The 25,279-nt window shown below is 42.9% G+C and overlaps 1 protein-coding gene across 6 annotated transcripts in view; it reads left to right on the top strand.

Moving 5' to 3' along the window:
- The window catches only part of HECW2 (HECT, C2 and WW domain containing E3 ubiquitin protein ligase 2), a 197,411-nt gene that overhangs the window by 162,002 nt on the left and 10,130 nt on the right, over positions 1 to 25,279 (top strand). For 4 of the 6 annotated variants that reach the window (XM_082222539.1, XM_082222540.1, XM_082222541.1 and 1 more), the window contains 7 exons: positions 4,657 to 4,777; positions 7,350 to 7,463; positions 17,431 to 17,583; positions 19,447 to 19,545; positions 20,732 to 20,861; positions 22,490 to 22,636; positions 24,438 to 24,552. In XM_082222539.1, the coding sequence (XP_082078665.1) occupies positions 4,657 to 4,777; positions 7,350 to 7,463; positions 17,431 to 17,583; positions 19,447 to 19,545; positions 20,732 to 20,861; positions 22,490 to 22,636; positions 24,438 to 24,552 (879 nt within the window). Of the gene's footprint in view, positions 1 to 4,656; positions 4,778 to 7,349; positions 7,464 to 17,430; positions 17,584 to 19,446; positions 19,546 to 20,731; positions 20,862 to 22,489; positions 22,637 to 22,699; positions 22,934 to 24,437; positions 24,553 to 25,279 lie in introns of those variants that run through there. The other 2 variants (XM_082222543.1, XM_082222544.1) reach the window with 2 other exon arrangements.

The following is a 25,279-nucleotide window of genomic DNA, read 5'->3' as shown; positions in this document are numbered from 1 at the left end:
TTCTGGAATAGAACAAATCTTTTAAAGATTTGTTAAAGACTACAGTCGTACCTTGGAAGTTGAATGGAATCCGTTCCGGAAGTCCGTTCGACTTCCAGAACGTTTGGAATCCAAAGCGTGGCTTCTGATTGGCTGCAGGAAGCTCCTGCAGCCAATCAGAAGCTGTGGAAGCCCCGTCGGACGTTCGACTTCCAAAAATAGTTTGCAAACCGGAACAGTCACTTTGGGGTTTGCAGTTTTCAGGTGCCAACATGTTCGGGAACTAAACTGTTCCAAAACCAAGGTACGACTGTATTCCTTTAAAAAAGGGGGGGGAGTTTTAAGTAAAGGTTTTCTTGTGTTACGAAACAAAAAATAAACAGCAAAAAGTACATCTATTGTAGGACAAGGAAGCCTGGGCAGACTATGCTCCCGCTTTTTGGCATGACATAAATCCCAAGCTCTGTGTAAATTAATAGACAGGTATGCAGGTAGAAAGCTAGCAGAGATCTGAGGGCTATCCAAGGTATTGCATAGAATGACGCATGTATGAATATATTTCTGGTAGACAGAAAGTTGTTTGTATACTCAATTCAATGAGCTCCTGGCCCTTGGGGGACCAAGGTCATTTCACTGAGGCCAAGTTACCTGATCTGAAGAAGGTGACAGGGTTGTCGGAAGTGTTCAGGAATGTGACAGCCGCTTCCCACTCCCAAACTTAGGATCGAAACTTGTGGGCCTTAATGTTAATGTTAGTCAATTTTGGGGGGGTCTGTATACATTTGACTCTGTCTGTCAGGGAGACTTTTGTGTTTCTGTTGAGAATCGAAGTGTCTCAGAGTGGCCGGGGCAACCCACTCAGATGGGCGGGCTACAAATAATAAAAGTATTATAAATTATTATCGTGTTGAGTGCGGACCACATAATTCTTTTTCCAGTCCCAGTACTTTATGCCCCCATTTACATGACATGAAAAGCCATAAAATGCTATTTATTTATTCCTAAGACCCACACCTACGTACAAAGTGCATGTGAGAGAGTGAGAGAGAAAGAGGCATGTGCATGCTTACATAAATATTTCTTTTTTAAAAGTAAACCTTCCTTTCTTTTGTTGCTCTTATGGATGGAATAATTGCTCTAATTGCCCAGGAAATTCTTGACGGTGACAACTGATTTGTAATAAGAACTTGCCATGTGCTGAAAGGATAATTTAGTGGTGTTTTAGGAAATGTGAAGTGATGTATTCAAGAGTCGGTTGTCATGCTCAGTCCTTGTGTACATCTGGAATAATAACCAATAAAAATAAGAATGTGTTAAAATGTATTTAGGGCACTTGTATGTAAGCAGCAATCCCAAGTGCTAGATTTCAACAAAATGGTAGACGAAACGTATTCAAAATGTACAGTACACTGGTACCTCGGGTTACATACACTTCAGGTTACATACGCTTCAGGTTACAGACTCCGCTAACCCAGAAATAGTACCTCGGGTTAAGAACTTTGCTTCAGGATGAGAACAGAAATTGTTCTCCTGCGGCAGCAGGAGGCCCCATTAGCTAAAGTGGTGCTTCAGGTTAAGAACAGTTTCAGGTTAAGGACGGACCTCAGGAATGAATTAAGTACAGTGGTACCTCGGGTTAAGTACTTAATTCGTTCCAGAGGTCCGTTCTTAACCTGAAACTGTTCTTAACCTGAAGCACCACTTTAGCTAATGGGGCCTCCCGCTGCTGCCGTGCCGCCGGAGCACGATATCTGTTCTCATCCTGAAGCAAAGTTCTTAACCTGAAGTACTATTTCTGAGTTAGCAGAGTCTGTAACCTGAAGCGTATGTAACCCGAGGTACCACTGTATATGCATTTGAAGCAGCATTTGTGTTTTGATAAAAGTGTGGGAATCAAATATGAGATTTGAATAAGGATAATAACTACAAAGCCTGTAAGCGGCTGACTGTCAGGTACTGGGTGGATGAGGAGGAGGGATGGGTGCCTCCCTCCCAGGAACACGCCCGCCCCCCTTCCCCCCCCCCCCCGGAAGGCACAGAAGCCAAAGACATGGATCTGGGACACTGGTGGCAGGATACAACTGGATTTAGCAGGCACTCACTCCACTTGACTTGGGGTTGGGGTGGCTGGCTAGCAGGCAGGGATAAGGCAGGTGTTCCACCACCTGAGAAAAAAGGTTGGGCTTGCCTCCTCGCAGTGCTAGCAATGCTCCTGCAGGTACATACTTAACCCTGCTCTTTCTCTGGAAAACAAGTTTTGGTACGCTTTCAAATCCTTATTAATTTGTTTAATGTCCATTTCTAAAACCTGTTTGACCAGAGGTGTCAGCCACACGCACACACACGAGCGTTGCAAACAAACAACTTGAGCAGAATGATGCCTCCTTCAAACCGCTTACAGCTCTGTAAAAAAATGCTATCTAGATTAAGCGTAATGATGCAAACCTGTGCAAGCTTGCTCAGAAGTGTGTCGCTGTGCAAAAGGATGCAGCCTGAATCTCTTTCTGTTCCTGCCAGTCTATAAAACTGCATACTGGCCCCTCTTATCGGGTCAAAGTCACCATTGCTTTTTCCCAGTCACCTGTCCCATGCCTGTGGGATGGCAGTGTGTCCTTTCCTTTTGCCCATAACAGAAATAGATAAGACTTTTTATATATATATGGTGATCTGGTTTGGGAATTAACAGCCAGCAGAGTTACTGCTAAAGGTCAGATCTTATAATCCTGTAAATTTCGTTTTTTTCTCTGTCCCTCTCACATTCTCTCAGGCACAACAAATATCTCCCCCGCCACGCAAACACATGAACTTTAAAGTTGCATCGTGTTGTTAGTACACACAAAGAAATTCATTAAGAGCTGCGGTGTCATTTTGGGCATGTAGCCATTTCAGCTTCTCAGTTCTGATAACATATTTGTAAGCTTTAGAAATCCAAGGAACAGAGCAGTTATAAAAAGAAATTGAAGACAACCAGGAAGCAAGTGTGTTGAGAGGGTTGTGGGTTTTTTCTTAAGTACCCTACATAACCAGGATATATATTATACTGACGTTTTAGGTGCATGTAATCTTTGAAGTAAAATGGGAAGTTGCTTCACTCCAAAGATAGCGCTTGTAGTTCATTTACTTGCTTAGCTTAAGAGTTACAGTAAACAGAAATGCAGCACATTTTGTTAAATGTTGTTTCCCGTCCCCCCTGCACATAGTTCTCTTTTGAGAGATGCTAAGTCTGGAAATTAACTTTCAAAATTAGGCATGTGTTTTGTTATGAGTCATCTTACACCAGAAGTTAAAGCAGGTTTTCTGAGGTTGCAACTGGCAATTCAAGTAATTTGTGCTTTTAGATATTTCCACAGATGACTAGAGCAGATTACTGCATCTTGCTTTGAACAAAAATCAGGCATGCTCTTTTTCTAAATGTTTTAGAACAGCCTTTTTGGGGGGCGGGGAAGGAGGCTGCAGCCCTACACGCTTACTTAGGAACTCAGTGGACTTACTTCTGAGTAGACATGTATAGGTTTACCCTCTTTGTGTGTGAATGCATTGTCGGATGTTCATATGTTTTCAGTAGTATGCACCCTTAATTCATTCATAAATGTATATTTAAATGTGTGTTCTCCAGGCTACGCAAAGGCATCACTTATGAAATGCCAATTAAATTTCCAATTAAGGATGCATAGCTTTCGCTTTCTCTCCTGATGGTTAAGAGAAAATCCACAGTTGTCATATTAAAATGGTCATATGCTCATATAATACGCTTATGCAAAACAAAGTCTCCCCCTTCTTGTTCTGTGTCAGTCCAGTTCTTTTACTAGTTCATCATGGTTTAAAACCACCCACACACTTTAAGAGGGGTAGGTTGGCTTCAGTTTTCTTTTCCCCCCCCTTTTTTTATACTTACTAGAACCCCTGTGGCCTACTGATACCAAATTTGGAAAGTAAGAGCTCATACTAGGGATCTCCTAACAGTTAAGGCATAACTAATCTGTGTTAAATAATCTGAAACATGCACTGTTGCTAAAAGATCTGAGACTTGTCCTCCTGGATCTGGTCAGGCCCACCTAGTCGAGCCTTCTTTGCAAAAAATAAAGATCCCCTCGACAGCGGGCTTGTTGTTTATTTATTATATTTATAGTTACTAAATTTATATGCCGCCCATCATCAAAAGAGTTCATGACGGTTCACAAGATAAAACACAAGATAAAAACACAAGTAAATCATTAAAGCCAAACAACAAAACAATAACCCCCCTTCCCACAGACACATTTAAAAGGCTGTAGGATATAAAGCAGCCCAAGCCCAAGAGGAACACTTTTGCCTGGCACCTAAAAAACATAATGAAGGCGCCAGGCGAACCTCCCTGGGGAGAGCATTCCATGAACAGGGAGCCACTGCAGAGAAGGCCCCGTTCTCGTGTTGCCACCCTCCAGACCACACATGGAGGAGGCACATGAAGAAGGGCTTCAGATGATGGGTGTAGAGTCTGGTTTTGTGCATCACCAATTGTCCAGGAATCTTACCATTCTTCTTCTGGTCCCCACACTTAGAATTTACAACTTTCCTCCCAGTATATGTTGCATGTGGTGTTACTGCACTGTCGTCTTCCTCCCAGTCTTGAACAGAAAGGTGAGTGACAATGATCTTAATAAAACAGGTCTTGTGCTTCTTCTGGCTTCGTTGCAGGTACTACACGTGCTAATGCGCGCGCTCCTGCTCCATATAAAAGAGATTTTGAAGCCAAGCTGAGGAATTTCTACAGGAAGCTGGAGACTAAAGGATACGGACAAGGCCCAGGGAAATTGAAGTATGTAGAAGTCTTACATAGAGCCGAGCATATTTCAGAAATAGAACACCGTGCTACGGTCAATTTATTCCCACTAATGCATGCCGCAGCGCCCCAAGCTAGAAGTATTTTGTTTGTTTTTAAAGAAAAGTCGTTTTGAGAAGGCAGAGGAGAGGGATGAGGTGTGCTTGAACCTTTTGAAGCTTGCCGCTTCCTCAGTCCAAATCCTACCACAAGCGGTTTTTCTGAAAGAAGTAGGACATCCGAGTTCTTTTACACACTGTTACAAAAGTTGGGTGCCTTCCGCTCTCTCCGCCGAGCAGTGACAAGAGCTCATGGGTTTCCGGGCCTTTACCCAGGATCTGTGGTCCTTTAGGGGAATTGAGACATGGCAGAGACTCTCATAGCTTTAAGAAATATGGCTTATTCACCTATTTACACCTTCAGTCTGCATGAAGGGAGTCCAGATCTTACAGCATGGTCATTTCAAGAGGGATTTGTCCACCACAGCAGTGCAGCCCAGCCTTCAGCCAGCCTGCCCAAGATGGATCCCAGTCCCCTTCCTTCCTTCCTTCCTTCCTTCCTTCCTTCCTTCCTATCATCTCATACCCAGTTACCTTGGTAACCCCCCAAACCCCCAGTCTCTGTTCACACCTCAGGGCAAGGAAGGAGGACAATTCTCTTGCATTGCCAATGACCCTCAATGGCCCTGTATTGTTTCTTAATGGCCCTAGCTTGACCAGGTATTTTTGCATAGGCTGGCCCAGGCATCCCTCTGCAGCTTGTGTTTCTCCCTTCACATCCCAAAAAATCGGATGTCCTACCATTTATTAATTTCTAAGGTTTTGGCGTCCCACCTCCAAATTGATAACAATTCACTTTCATGTGATTTGTCGTTTCCCCCTGACAATCCATAATGGGGTTTTTTTGGGGGGGGGTTAAACCACTTTGGTTTCATAAACTGCTTTTAGGTGTGGCGGTGTATTTCTTTAAAAATAAATAAATAAAAATGTATATTTATTTATGGGATAAATAAACGTGGCACCGAGTATTAGTTGCTGCCGTCAAGAGCAAAGAGCTCCCAGGATATGTCAGCTAACGTGTTGGGTTGGGATATTGGAAGGGTAAAGGGACCCCTGACCATTAGGTCCAGTCGTGACTGACTCTGGGGTTGCGGCGCTCATCTCGCTTTATTGGCCGAGGGAGCCGGCGTTTGTCTGCAGACAGCTTCCGGGGTCATGTGGCCAGCATGACTAAGCCGCTTCTGGCGAACCAGATCAGCACACGGAAACGCCGTTTACCTTCCCTATTTATCTACTTGCACTTTGACGTGCTTTCGAACTGCTAGGTTGGCAGGAGCAGGAACCAAGCAACGGGAGCTCACCCCGTTGCGGGGATTTGAACCGCCGACCTTCTGATCGGCAAGTCCTAGGCTCTGTGGTTTAACCCACAGCGCCACCCGCGTCCCTTGGGATATTGGAAACTCAAGTTCAGATGCCCACTTGGGACCAAATTAGACATTACATGGCAGGTGTGTGTCACCATCTTTCAGTGGTTTTTAAAAAAATATATAATGCACATCAGCTCCAAGAGACTGCAGTCCATAATGCTTTTCCTCCCCTTTGCCATTTCATGTCCAGTTTGACCCTTGGCTATAAAATATGAGTGATGTACAGAATGAAATACAAGGGACGTGGGTAAACCACTGAGTCTCTTGGGCTTGCTGATCAGAAGGTTGGCAGTTCAAATCCACGTGATGGGGTGAGCTCCCGTTGCTCTGTCCCAGCTCCTGCCTACCTAGCTGTTCGAAAGCATGCCAGTGCAAGTAGATAAATAGATACCGCTGCAGTGGGAAGGTAAACTGTGTTTCCATGCACTCTGGTTTCCATCACGGTGTTCTGTTGCGCCAGAAGCAGTTTAGTCCTGCTGGCCACATGACCCGGAAAACTGTCTGTGGGCAAACCCCTGCTCCCTGGGCTTGAAAGCGAGATGAGCACCACAACCGCATAGTCGCCTTTGACTAGACTTAACCATCCAGGGGGTCTTAACCTTACAAGGGATGTCCATAGGTGAGTGATCATCTTTCATCCAACAGCTTTTGGTTTTGGCAAACACTTTCCACCAAATAGCGGCCACTCAAGAATTTAGGTCCCGCCATTCTCACCTTGTCCTTTTGGCAGAATTCCATTGGTTTTCTGCATCCTGTGTATTAAAGACATTCCCGGTCGTTGCAAACTGTAAGTGCTGGAAACGTTTGGCGTCAGTCTCTGTAGTTCAGACTTTTCAGGCTGCTTCTGCCTATGCCGAATCGTGCTGGTGCAGGACCAAAATCAACTAAATTGCCTACACAGTTTATTTCTTTAGGTAAGCACCCTGTTGTCCTTATGAGGGGAGGAAAAGAAGAAGTATCCATCCCTATTACTCTGGCACAATGCCCAGGAAACTGTTATCTAAATGAATCCTAAGAAATTGGCTCCTAAGACATGGCTTGTAGTGCTAACTTTCCCAGGCAGTCTAAATATAACTAGGGGGGGGGGGACATTTAAGCTACAAATTATGGCCTCCTTTGATTCCATTTTGTTTCATTGTGCAGATTAATTATCAGGAGAGACCATTTGCTGGAAGATGCCTTCAACCAAATTATGGGTTATTCAAGAAAGGACCTGCAAAGAAATAAACTGTATGTCACGTTTGTCGGAGAGGAAGGGTGAGTAGAAAAGGGAAGTGGCCCCCAATACAGTGTGTACTTTGTACTACGCTTCGCAGCTGCGCTCAAGTATTTCATCTACTGTTTGCGGTCTAGAGAGAGAAGAGGAAGGATTACAGCCAGGAAATGCCTCTCATAAGCCTAGAACTTACAGCTGTTCGAAAATAAGTTCTCCGAGCTTTGTGACATGTGAATTCCTTTGCAAAGCATCAATTAAACTGTGTACATGTTGAGTTCCTTCCAGATCTGTTTTTGGCAGGGAGAGCTCTATCCTGCATATTGCTTTGCACTCCCAAGTTTCCTTCGAAGGGTTGAAAATAGTTTTGCTAGAGATCTAGAAAACTGTAGCATGGTTTGAATTTTCTACAGCCGTTGCAGTAGATGCTTCAGGCAATGAATGAGAGAAGATTGACATTATAAAATTTATTGAGCTGTTCAAGAATTTGGCGAGGTTAGACCAGAAGCTTAAAAGAACTAGAGGGTCATTGTTCCTTCCTTCCTTCCTTCCTTCCTTCCTTCCTTCCTTCCTTCCTTCCTTCCTTCTTCTATTTTGCACAATTTGCTACTTCTGCTCAAAATGCACTTCTGTTAGAGGAAGAAAGGCACTCCTATATAATCTCAGTTAGGGTCTTGCAAGCTGATTTGTGTGTGTGTGTGTGTGCGTGTGCGCGCAATGTAGCAAATGATTCAGGTGTTGTAATGTTCATTTCCTCAACATGCATACAGAATATTTTGTCACTGAGGATATGTGAATTCCACACACCAATAACGTAATCAGTTATATTAATAATCGTTAATATTGACAATACTAATAATCAAGTTTTGGAAGTGGTTTGAGAGTGCTACCAGCACATATTAAATAGTCCCTTCAACATCGCTGATGATGAATACGCTACTATCTTCTTCTTGTGATTGTATTAATAAATTTAAAATTAAACTTTATGGGAGGAATTCAGTGTTGTGCTGCTATGAATGTTCCGTCACTGCAAGCGTTTTTGCTTGCTTGACGGAACAATCTCCCCTTTCTTCCTCCCATTCTTATTTTATGTTGTATCAATAATGTGAACCACCTTTGGGGCCCTTTTGAAAGCCAGAAGGCGATATACAAATGCTTGCTATAAATAAATTCAGAAAACCACTTTTCAGTGATTGAACGTTTATATATAACGTGATATGGAACGCATTAACAAATGAAGGCAGGCTTTTGCCTGGGTGTCCGTCACCAGCACAATGTGAATCATTCTGGTCCATCCCCTCTGCCCATCTGCATGCCCAAAGAGAGCAAGCTACAAGCTATAACGTTTGTGTGCTGGAACAGTTAAGCATTTGCTCCTGCAGCTGTTGTGTGCAAGTGTTTTGCTGCTTTGGCATTACTTCAGCCTTGTGCCAGTTTTTAAATTGTACAAGTAACCTGGCTGTCGGGAGGAGTTGCGATGAATGAACAGTGCAGCAAGGAGGCATGTTAACTATTTGCAGGAAAGCGTTGGCTAGAATTAGGTTGTTTTCGTGTGTCGGCAGCAAGCCATGCTAATTCAAATGCTGCAACTCTTTGTATGTATGTGGAAGGAAAGTAAGATATGAGTTTCTCTATATCAGGTTCCTCCAGATGCTGATGGACTACAACCCCCATCATCCATGACCATTGGCTAGGCTGGCTGAGGTTCATGGGAGTTATAGTCTGACGGCATCTGGAAGGCCCCACATTGGCTGCCTCTGCTATATATGTAGCCTCTTGCAAGCTGCGGGCCGACTCAGTTTTCTTTCTCTTGGTACTCTCTCCAGACATCATAAAAAGTTTGTGAAGTTCATAGTGAGATAACACTCCGGCTATGTGTACTGTGCACTTGAAAAATCAAAATATTGTGCTAATTACTCTCCCTTTTTAAAATAAACACATTATAGTGTTTCTGTTCCACTTCTCCTACACTCAAAGCAGCTCACAAAAATCAAACTCAACCCTAAGACTTATGAAACACAAAATATGGAACAGGCTAAAGCAGTGGCGTAGCGTGGGTTGTCAGCACCCGGGGCAAGGCAAGTAATTTGCGCCCCCTAACCCGTGGATTTGCGCCCCCTAACCCTAACCCCCAGATGTTGCGCCCGGTGCGGCCGGGCCCCCCCCTGCACCCCCCACGCTACGCCACTGGGTTAAAGTGCTCAGCCGCAACAAATAAGTGCAAGTGGTTATACTGAGAAGAGCGGCCTTTGCATCTTTTCTTCTGGGCGCCAAACTAAAAATTGCATCGTCAGACTTTGGAGACACTGCTACCTTGGGCTTGCTTTGCACCTCAGAACATAGGGCCAATCTTCTCAAGCATGTGGGCACGCGATAAAAATCTTAATTCGGAAGAGGCGCACTCGAAGATTAAATTTCCTTGAATTGCACAATATATTATTGTTTCTGGTAGTCATGGGGAGGAACAAGGAGCTATTTTGGTCATGCTGACAGAAGGAATCCCAGCTGAACGCCCTTTTAAGCTTTAGAACTATCGCTGGATATTTCTCCCAATTTTCATGTATTTGGCAGCCATGACGGCTAGAAACGTGAACTTAAAAAAATGAATAAAACTGAAAGCTGATACCTTCATAATGCTTTTGACCTGTAAAAAATGCTTTCATTTAAGAGAATTGCACAAAACACGTGCTCAGTCCCTCCAGGCCATATTGAAACAGACTTAAAAAGTAGAAGGTATGCGGGTATTCCCTATAAGTCCTGGGTGTTTGTAGTTCCATAAAGTGGAAGAACTTATGGGGACGTTTATTATTAAAGAGACCAAGTCTAGTTTAGAGAAGTCCAGCATTAAACCCTCATGCAGATGTTTGTCTTATAAGAACAGTCTTGGCCCATATGGTACGCAGGCAATTCACCAATGAATAAAGGTTCTACATGGTAACCCTAGTGATAGGTCTGTTTTGCCACTCTCCCCAATGTGCAGTGTCATGTCAATGGCATCCGCATATCTTTCAACATGCCCCATTGCAAGCTTACCCGGGAGATGTCTTCAGGCTGGGTTAACATTTCTCATCTTGCCCAAGCACAGAAGGAATGTTAATGGCATTGCTGTGCTGATGATGATTAATGGCATCCTTTTTTAAAACACACACACAACCTTAAAATATTGCAGTGCGGGAGTTCAAGAGAAGTTCTTTCCTTTCACTGGTGTTAATACACAGATTTCTAGTATAAGCTACCTTCATTCACTATCAAAGTTGTGGAATAAATAACTGTGAATCAGGCTAACCTGTCTGGTCCTGAAGGTGTAGAAGAGGCAATGTTTGTATTTTCTGCTTGGGTTCCAGCCAGCATTACTCACTTTACAGTGCAAACCCTCTCCTCGTCTACTCAGAAGTAAGCCCCATTGAGATCATTAGGGCTTACTATCAAGTTGAGTGAGTAGATGATTGCACCCTCATTATCTCCAAGCTGCCTGAACTGGCACTTGGACATCGGAAAATCCAGTTTGTAGAGTTACACTTGGTTGGTGCTGTTGGCTCAATCCATTCGTGGAAGAAAACCACATTTCATTTATTGCCAGCCAGCCATATCTATTTCTTGCTGGCTAGATGTTGAAAGAGCAGTGATATATATACGCCATAGAATTCTACAAATGCACCTGTAAAATAAAGTTTTGCGCCAAGAAAAAGCAGCAGATGCAGTATATCACTGGAGGTACCTTGGTTGGGGTTTGGAGGGGCTTATGTGCTTGATATTTTTAATTACTGTATTTTTTGCTCTATAAGACTCACTTTTCCCCTCCTAAAAAGTAAGGGGAAATGTGTCTGCGTCTTATGGACTGAATGCAGGCTGCGCAGCTACCCCGGAAGCCAGAACAGCAAGAGGGATTGCTGCTTTCACTGCGTAGCGATCCCTCTTGCTGTTTTGGCTTCTGAGATTCAGAATATTTTTTTTCTTGTTTTCCTCCTCCAAAAACTAGGTGCGTCTTGTGGTCTGGTGCGTCTTATAGAGCGAAAAATACGGTAATTTATTTAAACTTTTGCATGTTGCTTTTCTGCCTCATATAAAGAAGGCCAAGTTCAGTTACGCCTGGACAATAATGCAACCACTTGGATATGTATGAGAGTCAGAATGGGTGAGAACGGATAGGTCTCATTCCGTTTTTTGTCAAGGAAATATAAAAAGGTTCATCTGAAGTTCTTGTTGTTTGTTTTTGTTTTGTTTTTGTTTTGCAAAAGTTTGTTGTTTAACAAGGAAGGGGTTTTCTCTGCTACGAAGGGAAGCTTAACACTTTCCTGCCACATTGTTGAAGGTGTGAATAAACTACAGTAATCATGCAAGGCTTCCATTTTCTAGAAATTGTAAAAAGTGGCTGTTAACAGGAATCATTAGCAGGGTGAAAACCAGGATACAGTAGTGCCCCGCAAGACGAATGCCTCGCAAGACGGAAAACTCGCTAGACGAAAGAGTTTTCCGTTTTGGAGGTGCTTCACAAAACAAATTTCCTATGGGCTTGCTTCACAAGACGACAATGTCTTGCGAGTTCCTGCTGGTTTTTTTTCCTCACCCCCCTTTTCTAAGCCGCTTATCAGCTGATCCGATCAGCAGATAAGCCGCTAATAGCGCTAATCCGCTAATCCTTCAATGGGCTTGCTTCGCAAGACGAAAAAACCGTTAGACGAATAGAATCACAGAAAGGATTCTTTTCGTCTTGTGAGGCACCACTGTATAGCAACTGGTCCTGTCCAACAGAGATAGCAGGAGCTCAGTCTTGAAGGGTTATAATGCCAAACTCTTGAGGGCAGTGCCTTGAACTGGGAGCAGTTTTGCATGCCTGGGTATTGTGGAGGAACAGGAAACGGCCTGCACTTTTTTGCTCCTTTGTCTCATTCCAAATGTGTTGCAACACCTCCTCCTGAAAGACATGTGCAAGACTTGGCTTACTAGAAAGCAGAAAGTAAGCCTGTGTGCTCTCTGCCTGGCACAATGCTGCTTTCCAAATGCCCCCAAAGGTAATCCCTGTAATTACGTTGTCCTTGGCGGTTTTAAGACCCAAACAACAAGAGGCTGTTGTTAGCATTAGACAAGAGTATACTTGAAAAAAACGACTAGGCAAAACTGCAATACGTTGAACCAGTTCGTATGCAAGAGGGGTCAGAAAGAACAGTGAAATCAGACATTTAGAAATAGGCAAAGAAAATGCAACTCTGCCTAATCCTGGTGGTAAGATTTGGCATTAGGGTTCCAGATGTAGAATAATTATCAGTCCGTATTCCAAAGGTGCACTTAATTCTAGCCAGATAGCAAAAAAGGCTGCCTCATATTCCAGCAATCAGGAATGCAGCTTAATGTTCACAGGTAAGATCGTCAGACAAGACACCTGGTGACTGACATCATGCAACCCATGTGACTTGGGGCCAGTCATAGGGCACCTCATGTGTAAGCTGCGTCTGTACCAAACTTAATTAACTGCTCGCATTAGAACAGCTTTGGGTTTAGGCAAGAAGATGTGAGCACGAACCTTTCTCCCCGTGGGAATAATGGCTATGAGTAGGAAATCTGAATGGTCCGGTCCATAATTTGGCTCGGTGGCTCATTCTATGTAATAGGGTTAGCAAACTTGTTGATTCTGACTGGAAAGGTTTGTTCAAAGGACAGGAATCTTTTTTAAAAAAAACATGATTAATTGAAGTTGAATTAATGTTTTCTCAGGCTTTCAGGTGTGTAGGCAGCCAGGACATAGCAACCTTTCTATCGAGCTTAGTGGCACTTTGCTTCAAAAGCAATATAAAATAACAAAGCAAAAACAATAAGATAGGTTCTCTCTTTTTAAAGAGCAGCCGTTGGAACACAGCACCATGGAATTTTTCAAATGAGTGTGAATTTTATTTTGTTGAAAGTTGCCTTGGGTGTTTTTGCTGCACCTGCCAACAAACTTGGTGATATTGGTGTTTTTTAAAATGATACACATTTGCCTGCCTCATTATCATACCTATCATCTCTCTGAAATTAGTCTTGTGCAACACGAACTTCTGTGGGTTTTCATCTCAAATTTACTATCTCAGTCTGGGACAGAAGAGGAAGCCTGCTTAGTAAGTCAATTAGTTAGTAGGCTAAGTGAGTGAAGAGTGTGCGAATGCACGTTCCATTCACTCATTTTTCCTTGAGTTACACATTCAAATAAATCACATGTATAGATTTCCTTAAGACTGTTTGTTTTCAGTACAGCAGATGGGGAATTGCATATTTGATTGGGCTCTCTCATCAAACTCTGCTTTGCTACAGAAAACAGACATGTCAGTCTGGAAGATTCTAGGCTAGAATCCTTTCATTCATATAGATATATAGGAACCATTCAAATTCAACTTACTATTTTTAAATACTTACGTATTTTTCGCTCTATAACACGCACCCGACCATAACACGCACGTAGTTTTTAGAGGAGGAAAATCTGTAGGCATGCCACCCGTAGGCATTCCCTCCATAACACACAGAGACATTTCCCCTTACTTTTTAGGAGGAAAAAAGCGAGTGTTATGGTGCAAAAAATACGGTAATTAGAAATATATAATGCATTGTCCAAGGCTATTCACTTGTGATTCAGCCAGGCTTGTACATGGAATGTTGTTAAATGGAAAATATTCAGCACTCTGTGCCTTTCAGTGGAAGAAACATATTTATGCTAGGTTGGAAAATCCTGCAAATCAAGTCCTTTCAAAAATCACATGCCAGCTTTACAGAATAAACTGTCTTGGATTATGAATGGAAAAGAAATTTGGTTAGGTTCTCAAACCTACCTAATTTGCACTTCCTGAAAGTGCATGTGAACCAAAATGCAGCTGTCCTTTGAAATTAGCATTTCTTCAAATTTTATGATTCAGTCCTCCAACCAGAAATGTGTACAAAAGTGCATATCTTAGGGGAAATGTGCCTAAAAATCCATGTATTAGTGAATGTAAGGTTAAAAATCAACAACCAGTATGAGAGGGAATTGGTTGCAAAAATGCGCAGTAACATGTTGATGAATTTTGATGAGGACAAGCTAAGGCTGAAATGTGGTGAAATGTGGTTTATGCTGGCAGAACAATTCCATAACAAAGATGTGTTGTGTGATTAATTGTTATGTTTATTGTTAAAGTGTTACACTGCTTCCTATAGCTGTGAGCTGTGCTCCAAGGATCATTCACCAATAGGCAATGTCCCTCAGCCAGGCCTCCGTCCTTGCGCTTAGCTATTCTTAGGAAGTTTGAAGAAAAAAATATAGGGGGTTATGATTTTTCCTCAATGGACTCAAAAGTCAAGTCCTCACAGCAGCTGTCCCTCTGCTCTCCATCTCAATCTCCAGTAGCCAAGCAGAGCAAGTCCATCTATCTCCCTTAGAGCCTCAGATCTCTGCTGAGCAAACGTTCGTTGTTTTGCCTACTCTGAGCAGTTGGGAGCATAGCAGCCAACATCCTATTGGAACTGAAGACAGTGTAACAACGTAAGAAGCTCCCTTATACCTGAGTTAGTCCATCCAGCTCAGGATTGTCTAACCTGACTGGTATTGGTTCTCCAGGGTTTCAACCAAGGGGGCCTTTTCACTCCTGCTTGGAAAAGTCTGGGGTTGGATCTGACTTTTCATTTGCAACATATGTGCTCTACTACTGAAGAGCACGTGGGACGCAGGTGGCACTGTGGGTTAAACCACAGAGCCTAGGACTTGCCGATCAGAAGGTCGGCAGTTCGAATCCCCGCAACGGGGTGAGCTCCCGTTGCTCGGTCCCTGCTCCTGCCAACCTAGCAGTTCGAAAGCACATCAAAGTGCAAGTAGAAAAATAGGTACCGCTCCAGCGGGAAGGTAAATGGTGTTTCCGTGCGCTGCTCTGGTTCGCCAGAAGTGGCTTAGTCATGCTGGCCACATGACCCGGAAGCTGTACCCCAGCGCCCTCAGCCAATAAAGTGAGATGAGCGCCGCAACCCCAGAGTCGGTCACGACTGGACCTAATGGTCAGGGGTCCCTTTACCTTTACCTTTTTACTGAAGAGCACATGGTCAGGGCCGTTCCATAAGACCAAGTGAGGTGCCTTCCTCAGGCGACAGGGTTCATGGGGGCATCACATCCCAGTGTAGATTGTTTTCCCCCACTTGTTCCCACTCTTCATTCGCCCCCTTTTCCCTGGCGGGAAGGGGGCACCATTTTGTTGTTCGCCTTAGGTGCCAAAATGTCTTGGGCCGGCCCTGACTGTGGTGAACTGCTGTTTCACTGTTCTCAATATTGACCGTTACCCTTTCCCAGAAGTCCAGAGGGAAGTGAGAGATACTTTTGCCTAGTTGCTGGGTGGAATTTCTTTGCTCATGCCCAGCCAGATGGGAAGATCTTCCGTATTAATTTCCTTCTGTGGGTTTTGAGCGGTGCTGAAAAATGAGCATCCTGAGCGTGGAAATGGAACTTTGTAAATTTCTTAATCCTGTTTGTAACATCATACTCATGCGAATTGGGGTCCTCACCGATGGTTTCAATAAAACAAAGCATGGAAGCAAAATATCTGAGGAACATGACCTGCTGTTGAGTATTAACCGTATCTTCTTTAATCTCCTTGGGTTATGAGCCCATGAAGAACGGCAAGACACTGAACTTAGCTCACTGCTGTTTAAGTCAGATAATCTCTTCAATGTGTGTCCACTTAACTGTCATCTGGGAAGTGAATTTCCTTATGTTTCTGACAGTTCAGGATTACTGGCCCTGATAAACAAAGGGTCTAAGTGAGTTGTAGCTCCCTTAACAAAATGCAGAACCCTGAAGGAAGGGGAGGGGAAAATAAGTCAAGTAAAATGACAGCATCAGAATAATTTCAGTTTATTCTTGATGGAAAAGACATATTGTGAAATTGCAATATTAGTTCCATTGTGCAAAGGTGCAATGTGGAGATTAGTATTTTCCATTTCCAGCTTTGATCTGTGATATGTTGAAAATTGCATAGCATGTATTGGGATGTGCCATTGACCGTATTTTTCGCTCCATAAGACACACTTTTTTCCTCTTAAAAACTAAGGGGAAATGTCTGTGCGTCTTATGGAGCGAATGTGTGGTCCCTGGGGCTGGGGGGGGGGACCCGGGCTTCCCCCGCCAGCCCCGGGAGCGGCGGCAAGGCTGCGCGCAACCTTCCCGCCGCTCCCCAACCTGTTTTGGGGGCTGGATGGATCCCGCTCGCTCCCTTGGCTTCTGCCAAAGCCGCGCGCAACCTCTCCAGCCGGGAGAGGTTGCACGCGGCTAAAAACAAAGCCACCGCAGCAAGCGGAATCCATCCCGCTCGCTGTCTTGGCTTCTTTGCTCTTTTGCCCGGAGGGGGGGGAATAAGATTTTTTTTCTTGATCCCCCCCCCTAAAAACTAGGTGCGCCTTATGGTCCTGTGTGCCTTATGGAGCGAAAAATACGGTTTTTATTTATTACATTTATACTTTCACATTGCCTGGAAGGAGCTCAAGGCGGCACATGCTTAGTTCTCCTCCTCCCCATTTAATCCTTACAACAACCCTGTGATATCGGTTAGATTGAGAGCGAGTGACTGGCTCTTGGTCACCCAGTGAGTTTCATGGCTGAGTAGGGATTTGAACCCTGGCCCAGAGCTCTTAGAAGAACTGGAGATGTCCAAAATAGAATTTAGGAACAATGCGTTATTTTTCTTCTGAACTGAAGTGCAGTTGAACCAGCCCCGTGCATGGACAACCATCGAATAGACAACATTATACAGTCTCTGCCTTTAAATGGGAGTTGTACAATTCTGCTACAATGCAAAATTCTCAAGTGGAAATTAGGAACAATAACCGAACTTAGCAAAATGTTAAGTACTACAAACGGTAATTACCGGTAAATAAAACATTCTTTTCTGAAAGTATCATGGGAAGTACTCTTACAGAGAATATAGGCTTAAGATGTGTTTTAGTTCATTCTTGCATAATAATAATAATAATAATAATAATAATAATAATAATAATAATAATAATTTTGTTTTGTTTTGTTTTTCAAAGGCTGGACTACAGTGGTCCTTCACGGGAGTTTTTCTTCCTGGTATCGAGAGAACTCTTCAACCCATATTACGGCTTGTTTGAATATTCAGCCAACGATACTTACACTGTGCAAATAAGCCCCATGTCTGCCTTTGTGGACAATCACCATGAATGGTAAGAATGATGAAGCATTATTATTACTGTCTACCCATAGACCCCTAATTTTGACATGTGTTTATTTAGTTGCATGAATAGGGTCCCCCGAAAGAGCTGTACACAGGGCCCCGTAGACCATAAATCCAGGACAGAGCATTCCTAGATTTCCAGTTTTCTGCCACCTTTGAATTTCAATCTTTCAGTGTGGGGGAAGATCCCCAAAACAAACCCCAATCCACCAGAACACAAGCACAACCAGAAATCATGGCTTATCTTTTGTCTTTGATCAGCTTCTCGGACTGAGGTGCTGTTCTAAAACTTTCATTCTTTTTAATTCACCAGTGAAATTTGCAAATATTCCCGCCGCCCGCCCCCCCCCCCCAGCCCTTGTTAAATGTTGCTCTTGTTTCTTGCATGTTCAGTGTGGGGATCAATGAAAAGTTGTGGTTTCGTGAATGACTGGTTAGTGTTTTACCAGCTCTATGGGGATCCACATTTGTATTAGAAAGCAAACAGCCCGATAGCTGCAACAGAAAGCCACTCTGTCAATTCGGATGCAAAAATAACATTAAATACAGAATGAAGTCGGCCAGAAAGAGATTTCAATCAGTGTTTACTGCCTCTCATTGGGCTGAGCCCTTTCCATGAATACAGATTAGGGAATTGGGGGAGGGGGCAGAGATAGTGACCCATTTTCTTACGCAGGAAGAAACAGTGTCATTCCCAACACTATTTAGGACTATTCCGAATTAAGTTTTGTGTTTTGTTTTGTTTTTAACTGCGGGGCCTGTCTAGCCTGAGGCATATTTCAATGGGTGCCATAAGAATGTGATCTGATACTTTAAAGCAAATAGGTTGATATGTTGTGAGTTATGTTGTTTTACGCATGATTAAAAATATATACAGTGTTTTTTTCTAAAAAATAAATAAATTTAGGGGTACTCTCATTTTCCTACTCATATTGAAATACTGCCCCTCAATGAGGCCAAAATTAGATTAACAAAACGTTTAGGGGTCTGCATACCACCAGAAAAAAGCACTATGTGTGTGTATGGTGCCTGAGTTACGCTTTTTTTACACAGTAAATAAATAAGTAAATCAGACCCCTGCAGGCAGAGTTATAGTGGCTTAAGGGGACTGCATATATGTATCAGTTGGCTTCCACAAACTTGAGTATGCAGCTGTTGCTGTAGGTCTTCCTGTTGTCTTATAATATCTCCCCAATCCCTGGGGCTATGAAACTGCTTTTTCAAGGTTTTTATTTCCAAGGATCCTGTTGCTTTGACAAGTTGCATGTTCGGCAGAGATCCAGAAGATGAAGGATTTTCTTCCACCTACACCTAGGACCATAGAAGGCTGTCTTAATACTGAGCCAAACCAATGGGTCTAACTAGCTCAAGGTTGTTGACACTGACCAGGGCCGGACCTATCCCCAAGCCTGCAAAAACCTTCACCTCCCCCATTTTTTAAAAAACTGTTTTTGCAGTTGCTAAAGGCCCAAAAGCCTGACCAGAAAAATCTAGCACTTGCCTGCCCAGTTGGAGTTACTTCAGCCATGGAGTGACACATATTGAATAGAGAGGATATTTCCCCCAGAATATTTTTCCTCTTGCTCTGAACTCATAAATATCGATGTGCCATCTATTCTCAGCGGCTGCATTTCTTGCCATTTCTTAATTTTTTTGAAGGACGGCCATTGTATAAAGAAGCTTAATGAAGTTTTTGTTTCTAAAGGGCCACGTGGAAATGTGATGCCAAATAATACTAACTGAATGTTATTTTAACAAGCGTATTTAAGGGGTTTTAGTGGATAGTGCTGTAAAGGCTCATCACTGAACAAAAAAATAAGCCCGAGCCGCTCTCTTAATTTCTCTTACGCAGGTTCAGGTTTAGTGGTCGAATCCTGGGTCTTGCTCTAATACACCAGTATTTATTAGATGCCTTCTTCACACGACCATTTTATAAAGCCCTCCTCAGAATGTGAGTATGAGTCTTTTTCATGGTGAACCTTCTGTCCATTTCTTGTCCACAAAATAGGTGTCTAATTACAAGCCCAGTTAAGCTTGCTATAATGATATTGATTGCTAATGAGGTCATACAAATGCTTTATCATCAAGAGGTAAACCTCGGTGTATGCAGTTGACTATTGAAATATTTTGTTTCTTGTATGAATTCTTACTTTGTATTTTTGTGTTCGTAATCTTGGTATGAATTTACAGTTACAGTGGAACCTCGGTTGTCAAACGCTTCGGGAGCCAAACAATTTGGAACCTGAACACCAGCAACCCAAAAGTGAATGCTTCCGTTTTCGAACATGTCTTGGAAGTCAGAACAGCTTCTGGAGCGTATTTCTTCATTTATTAAAAGGAATTTGCTGACTGGCAATTGTGCCTTGGTTATTGAATGGTTTTCCGGAATGGATTACGTTCGACAACTGAGGTTCCACTGTACCATATTGAGCAAGCAAGGCAATTGGAAGGTAGAAATAAAAGACTTTGCTCCCTGCAGTTGTCTAACCCTTACTACATATTAATAGAGCAGGATTTCTTCTTTCTTTTTCCAGAAATAATTAAATTGAATGCAAACAATAAATTAATTTAGACTGTATAAAGTGGTCCCTAGTTGTAGGTTTGGTCATTCGCTTTGCTACAGTAGATGCATGGGGGGAACTGAAAGAGGAAAGATGGATTTTGTTCCGATTTGTGGGAAATAATTGTAGTTATGGGTACATGCAAAGCTGGCATTAATGTCAGCATGATCTCTCCGATCATGGAGGGCTCCGGTTCCTAATGATGACCAATATATCTTTGAGTAGGTAGGTAAATGTGTGCAAACTCCTTATTTTGGTTAAAATCAGCATGGGTGCAAAACGAAACAAAAATTATTTTGTTTACTAAAAAGATTCAAACGAATAAGTTATATAGGACTTTTATGATTTTAATGTGTACTTTGGGGAAATATATACATCAGTAATTAAATAACTGCTTTTACTATTAAGATAAATTAGTACTTCCAGATTCCTTTGAGCTTAAGTGGTGGTTCTTTGGATGTGTCTCTTTCCCCTTTCTAGTATTGTAAGAATTTTCTGTCTTAACTTCTCTTCAATGCTGCCTCTTCCGCCACTGCTATCATTTCCACTCCTCTAATTTATTCTTGTTTATGTTAGACTGTGTGACCTGAGTGACTTGGAATACCTTGATGAGGAGTTCCACCAGAGTTTGCAGTGGATGAAAGACAACGATATACATGATATCCTAGATCTCACATTCACTGTAAATGAAGAAGTCTTTGGACAGGTGTGCACAATTTTTTTTCCTCTGAAAACTACATAGAAAAACTTATTTTTAGTTTCATTTCTATATTCTCTTCCTTTATATCTCCTTTGTTGAGATGTAATGTCATTGGTGTGTTGTTTCTGCAGGTTTCCTTCCCTCTCGAATAAAAAGCTGTTTAATGTTAATGTTCAAAACTCTGTATTCTCAGTTACCGGTCCAGCACAGCTTTAAAAGGCTGCCTCTGATACTATATAGTGTTGTGAGCTTCTTGAGATGTGAAAATGAGCAATTCCTCTTTTATGAAAGTTATCTGGACTCTAAAGTCTCTGCACAGATGCAGCTGAGGCCGGAGTTGACCAGACTCATTTGTCCAAAATCAGATTTACAATGGTACCTTGGTTCTTGAACTTAATCTGTTCCATTTGACTCCCCGAAACCATTCGAAAACCAAGACACTGCTTCCTATTGGCTGCAGGAGCTTCCTGTCTCCCCTGAAAGGTTTGGCAGGACGTTTGGCAGGAGCTTCCTGTCGGACATTTGGCTTCCAAAAAACCTTCACAAACTGGAACACTTACCTCTGGGTTTGCAGCGTTTGGGAGCCAATTTGTTCAGGAGCCAAGCCGTTCTAGTACCAAGATACCACTGTATTTACATTGACTGTTGCTCCTTGTCCAAATTAGTAGCTGTCATTCTAGCATTTAAAGGTAGCAAGTGCAACAGAGAACCACTTGACTCCATTGAGATTTGTAAGAGTTGAGTGCCCAGCTTTGCACCATCGGGTTTCTCGGTAGCAACTGAGGGTGCCAGGCTTTCTCTTCACCGCTCTGGCAGAGCCACTCCATTGTGGAGGAATCCCCTAACTTAGAAGACAGTGGGCAAATTTTTCCCAGGGATTCTTGAAGCCGGGTAAGGAGCTTGCAACTTGAGGCCTGATTCATATGTTACCGCTGCTGTGCTGCTGCCAAAAATAGACATGTATGGTCTGGGCTCCACATCATAGTATCTACCCGCAAAATGGATTGTGTGGCTGCTTCCTATGTCATTTCCAGTGGTGGTAATGCAGACTCAGCACTCCCGTGGGAGGTGATTTGAGCTGACCCGCCTAATGGATGCTCAAAGAAGTTGCCACAGTGTTGTTGAGCTCTGACCACGTGGAGGCATTTCTTTGGCACCTCTTCAGCCTGCAGCAGTATTGCTATGAATCAATTTCTCTTCAGTATACATAGATGGGTGGGGTATAAATACATTATTATTATTATTATTATTATTATTATTATTATTGATTACTTTTGCAACTCTGTGCTATTAACTTGCCCGGATGGGAAGGAGTGATTTGAAATTCTTCTTTGCATGTGACTTCTTGTTGCAGTGTGTGTGTCAATATTAGAAAGCTTCATTTCAATAATCTCTTTAGAATGTGAAGGCTTGTTTGTATATATCTCTTTGGGTTGGGGGGGATTTCCTGCTTTGTACTTGATACTACTGGCCCAAGAGGGAGTTTTCGTCTCCTTTTTTTTAAGCTGCCTGGGTTTCACCACTTCAAATAAGAATCTGCCATTGGGGGAATAAGTACAGCTTGATAATATAAGAAGCTCAGCAGATCAACAGATCCTTCTTCCTAACGTTTTGGTGGTGGTTTGCCTTTTAAGATTACTGAACGAGAACTGAAGCCTGGAGGTGCCAACATCCCAGTCACAGAGAAGAACAAGAAGGAATATATAGAGAGGATGGTGAAATGGAGAATTGAGAGAGGTGTTGTGCAGCAAACAGAGAGTCTAGTGCGTGGATTTTACGAGGTAAATAAAAACCCCCAAAATATTCTGATTATGTTTTCAATGTTTTACGTCCCCCCCCCCCAGCATTGCACCATTCAGCAGGATTATTCGCAAGCCATGATTAATGCATCTCCCACAACTGACTAAATTGTCCTGAAAAGCATTGCATTGTCATTGGTACTACTGCATGTGCAGAATTCATCATTAAAGCCATGGAGTCAGGTAATGAAGGCTACCTTTTGTAAGGAACTGGGAAATGTAATGATCACTATTTGTGCTGCTAGCAGTCAGCAACTAATGCATGAGTTGAGGAGCCAGTCATTTAGTCTGGACATAGCATTTCAATGTATGTTTAGAATATTGTACTGGGGTTATTACGTAGACTTTTGAGCTGCTCTGAGGCCAGCTCGGTCCAGGATCCTTAAGAGTTCGTGCATGGGAATAGGTCATTGGTCACCAACTCCCTCTTGTACTTGGTGACCAATGACCTATTCCCAAGCACAAGCTCATAAGGATTCTTGATATTACCATGGCAAGGACCTTCATCTATCTCTAGCAGTCAGTGGCAATTTGTGCTAGCAGTAACCCTTTCAGAGACCAAGGACCCGCCATCTTGCTGACTCCTTCCTCATCCCCGCCCACCCCCCCCCACCCCACTATCCACATAATCTGTGCTAACGCATTAAAAAAAAACCTGTTGTTGTAGGATGCGGAAACTCTCAATTTATTAGTGGTTCCTGGGAATCTAATAGCAGTGGAGTAAACCCTGTTTGGGGCACCTTAGTTAGTACTTGATGCTGAAGTTGCACTACTGATCTCCTTTATCCTGAAGTTATTTTATTATTCCTTGCTTTATAATTTTGCTTTGCAAATACTGATGGATGGGGGAAACCCCAAGTATTTTTCTTTAAAAACTTAACTGCTTCATCCAGATGTTCCGCACAAAATGATAGCATTATGAGCTTTGGAGATAGCATGTGCTTTAAAATATGCTGTACCACTGAGCTTTGTATATGAAAGGTGCCAGGGTCAGCCGCTGGCATCTCCAGATAGGGCTCAGGAAGATTCCTGTCTGAAACCTTGGGAAACTGTTTCCAGTCAGAGTGGGCAAAGAAGTCGTACCTTGGTTCTCGAATTGCTTAGTTGCCGAACAAATCAGCTCCGCAAACCCTGAAGTAAGTGTTCTGGTTTGTGAACGTTTTTCGGAAGCCGAACATCCGATGGGGCTTCCGCTTGAGTGCAGGAAGCTCCTGCAGCCAATCAGAAACCGCGCCTTGGTTTTTGAACAGTTCCTCCTGGAACAGATTAAGTTCAAGAACCAAGGTACCACTGTAAGTAAAGGTAAAGGGACCCCCGACCATTATGTCCAGTCGTGGCTGACTCTGGGGTTGCGGCGCTCATCTCGCTTTACTGGCCGAAGGAGCCGGCGTACAGCTTCCAGGTCATGTGGCCAGCATGACTAAGCCGCTTCTGGTGAACCAGAGCAGCGCACAGAAATGCCATTTACCTTCCTGCCAGAACGGTACCTATTTATCTACTTGCACTTTGATGTGCTTTTGAACTGCTAGGCTGGCAGGAGCAGGGACCGAGCAACGGGAGCTCACCCCGTCGCGGGGATTTGAACTGCCGACCTTCTGATCGGCAAGTCCTAGGCTCTGTGGTTAACCCGCAGCACCACCTGCGTCCCTTAAGGTACCACTGTACTGGTGGACAAATGCCTTGATTTGTTAAGGCAACTTACTATGTTCTTGTACAGTAATGGGCAGAAAATAAAACGAAACAACAGCACATATCATTTGGCTATGTTTATTTTCTTTCCTAGGTTGTTGATGCGAGGCTGGTGTCTGTATTTGATGCAAGAGAATTGGAGCTGGTTATTGCTGGCACGGCAGAAATCGACTTAAGTGACTGGAGGAATAACACCGAATACAGAGGAGGTGACACCTACTAAAATATACATATGTACATAGTTAGATTACAGTTAGTCTGGCTGGGTGGTCACAGTCTGTATAAACCAGGAGAGGTAAAGCTGCTGTTGGTTCTTTTTTTTTTCAAGAGTCCAGTAAACTATTCTAATTTAATTTCAGGCCTTCATCTGTTGCAGTGTAATTTTAGAAAGCTGGTGCTCACACTTTAAGCTTTACTTCAGAGAGCTTGGATTTCCCCCCACTTAGCTTTAGGAATGGGGTGGGCATTTCATCTGATAAAAGAGGTAAAAATTCAAAACAGCGGAGCTGGTGAGACCAACTAGGTTAATCTGGAGATATAAAGGTATGCTCAGCGTTAATTTCTTACAGATGGTAGAGATGGCAAGAGTTGGAAGAGGTTAGGGCTCTCCAGTGAAAGATGAAAAGCCTCCATCTTCAGATTTTATTTTATTTTTCTGTGGCAGATATCTTTTGAGTTTTGACATTTGGAGTTCATTCCTGGCACTTTTGAAAATGATTTAAAGTATTTTAGGGGGGGGGAACCATTGGGATCAGCTCCTTGATAGAAATCGTCTGAGATGTCAGCATGCACAACTGAACACTCGCACATTGGTTTAGAACTCAAATGAAAGTAAAGTTATTAAAAATGTTGATGCATTCATATGTACAGCTAGGATTTAAAGTGCTGCTATAGCTAAACCATACGCTGGCTTCCGTACTTAGGATTGCTCCGGTT

This window comes from Podarcis vaucheri (genome assembly GCF_965113315.1).
Source record: "Podarcis vaucheri genome assembly, chromosome: 1".
Taxonomy (NCBI): domain Eukaryota; kingdom Metazoa; phylum Chordata; class Lepidosauria; order Squamata; family Lacertidae; genus Podarcis; species Podarcis vaucheri.
Note: the sequence above shows the minus strand (reverse complement) of the source record. Positions and strands in the feature narration are given on the sequence as shown.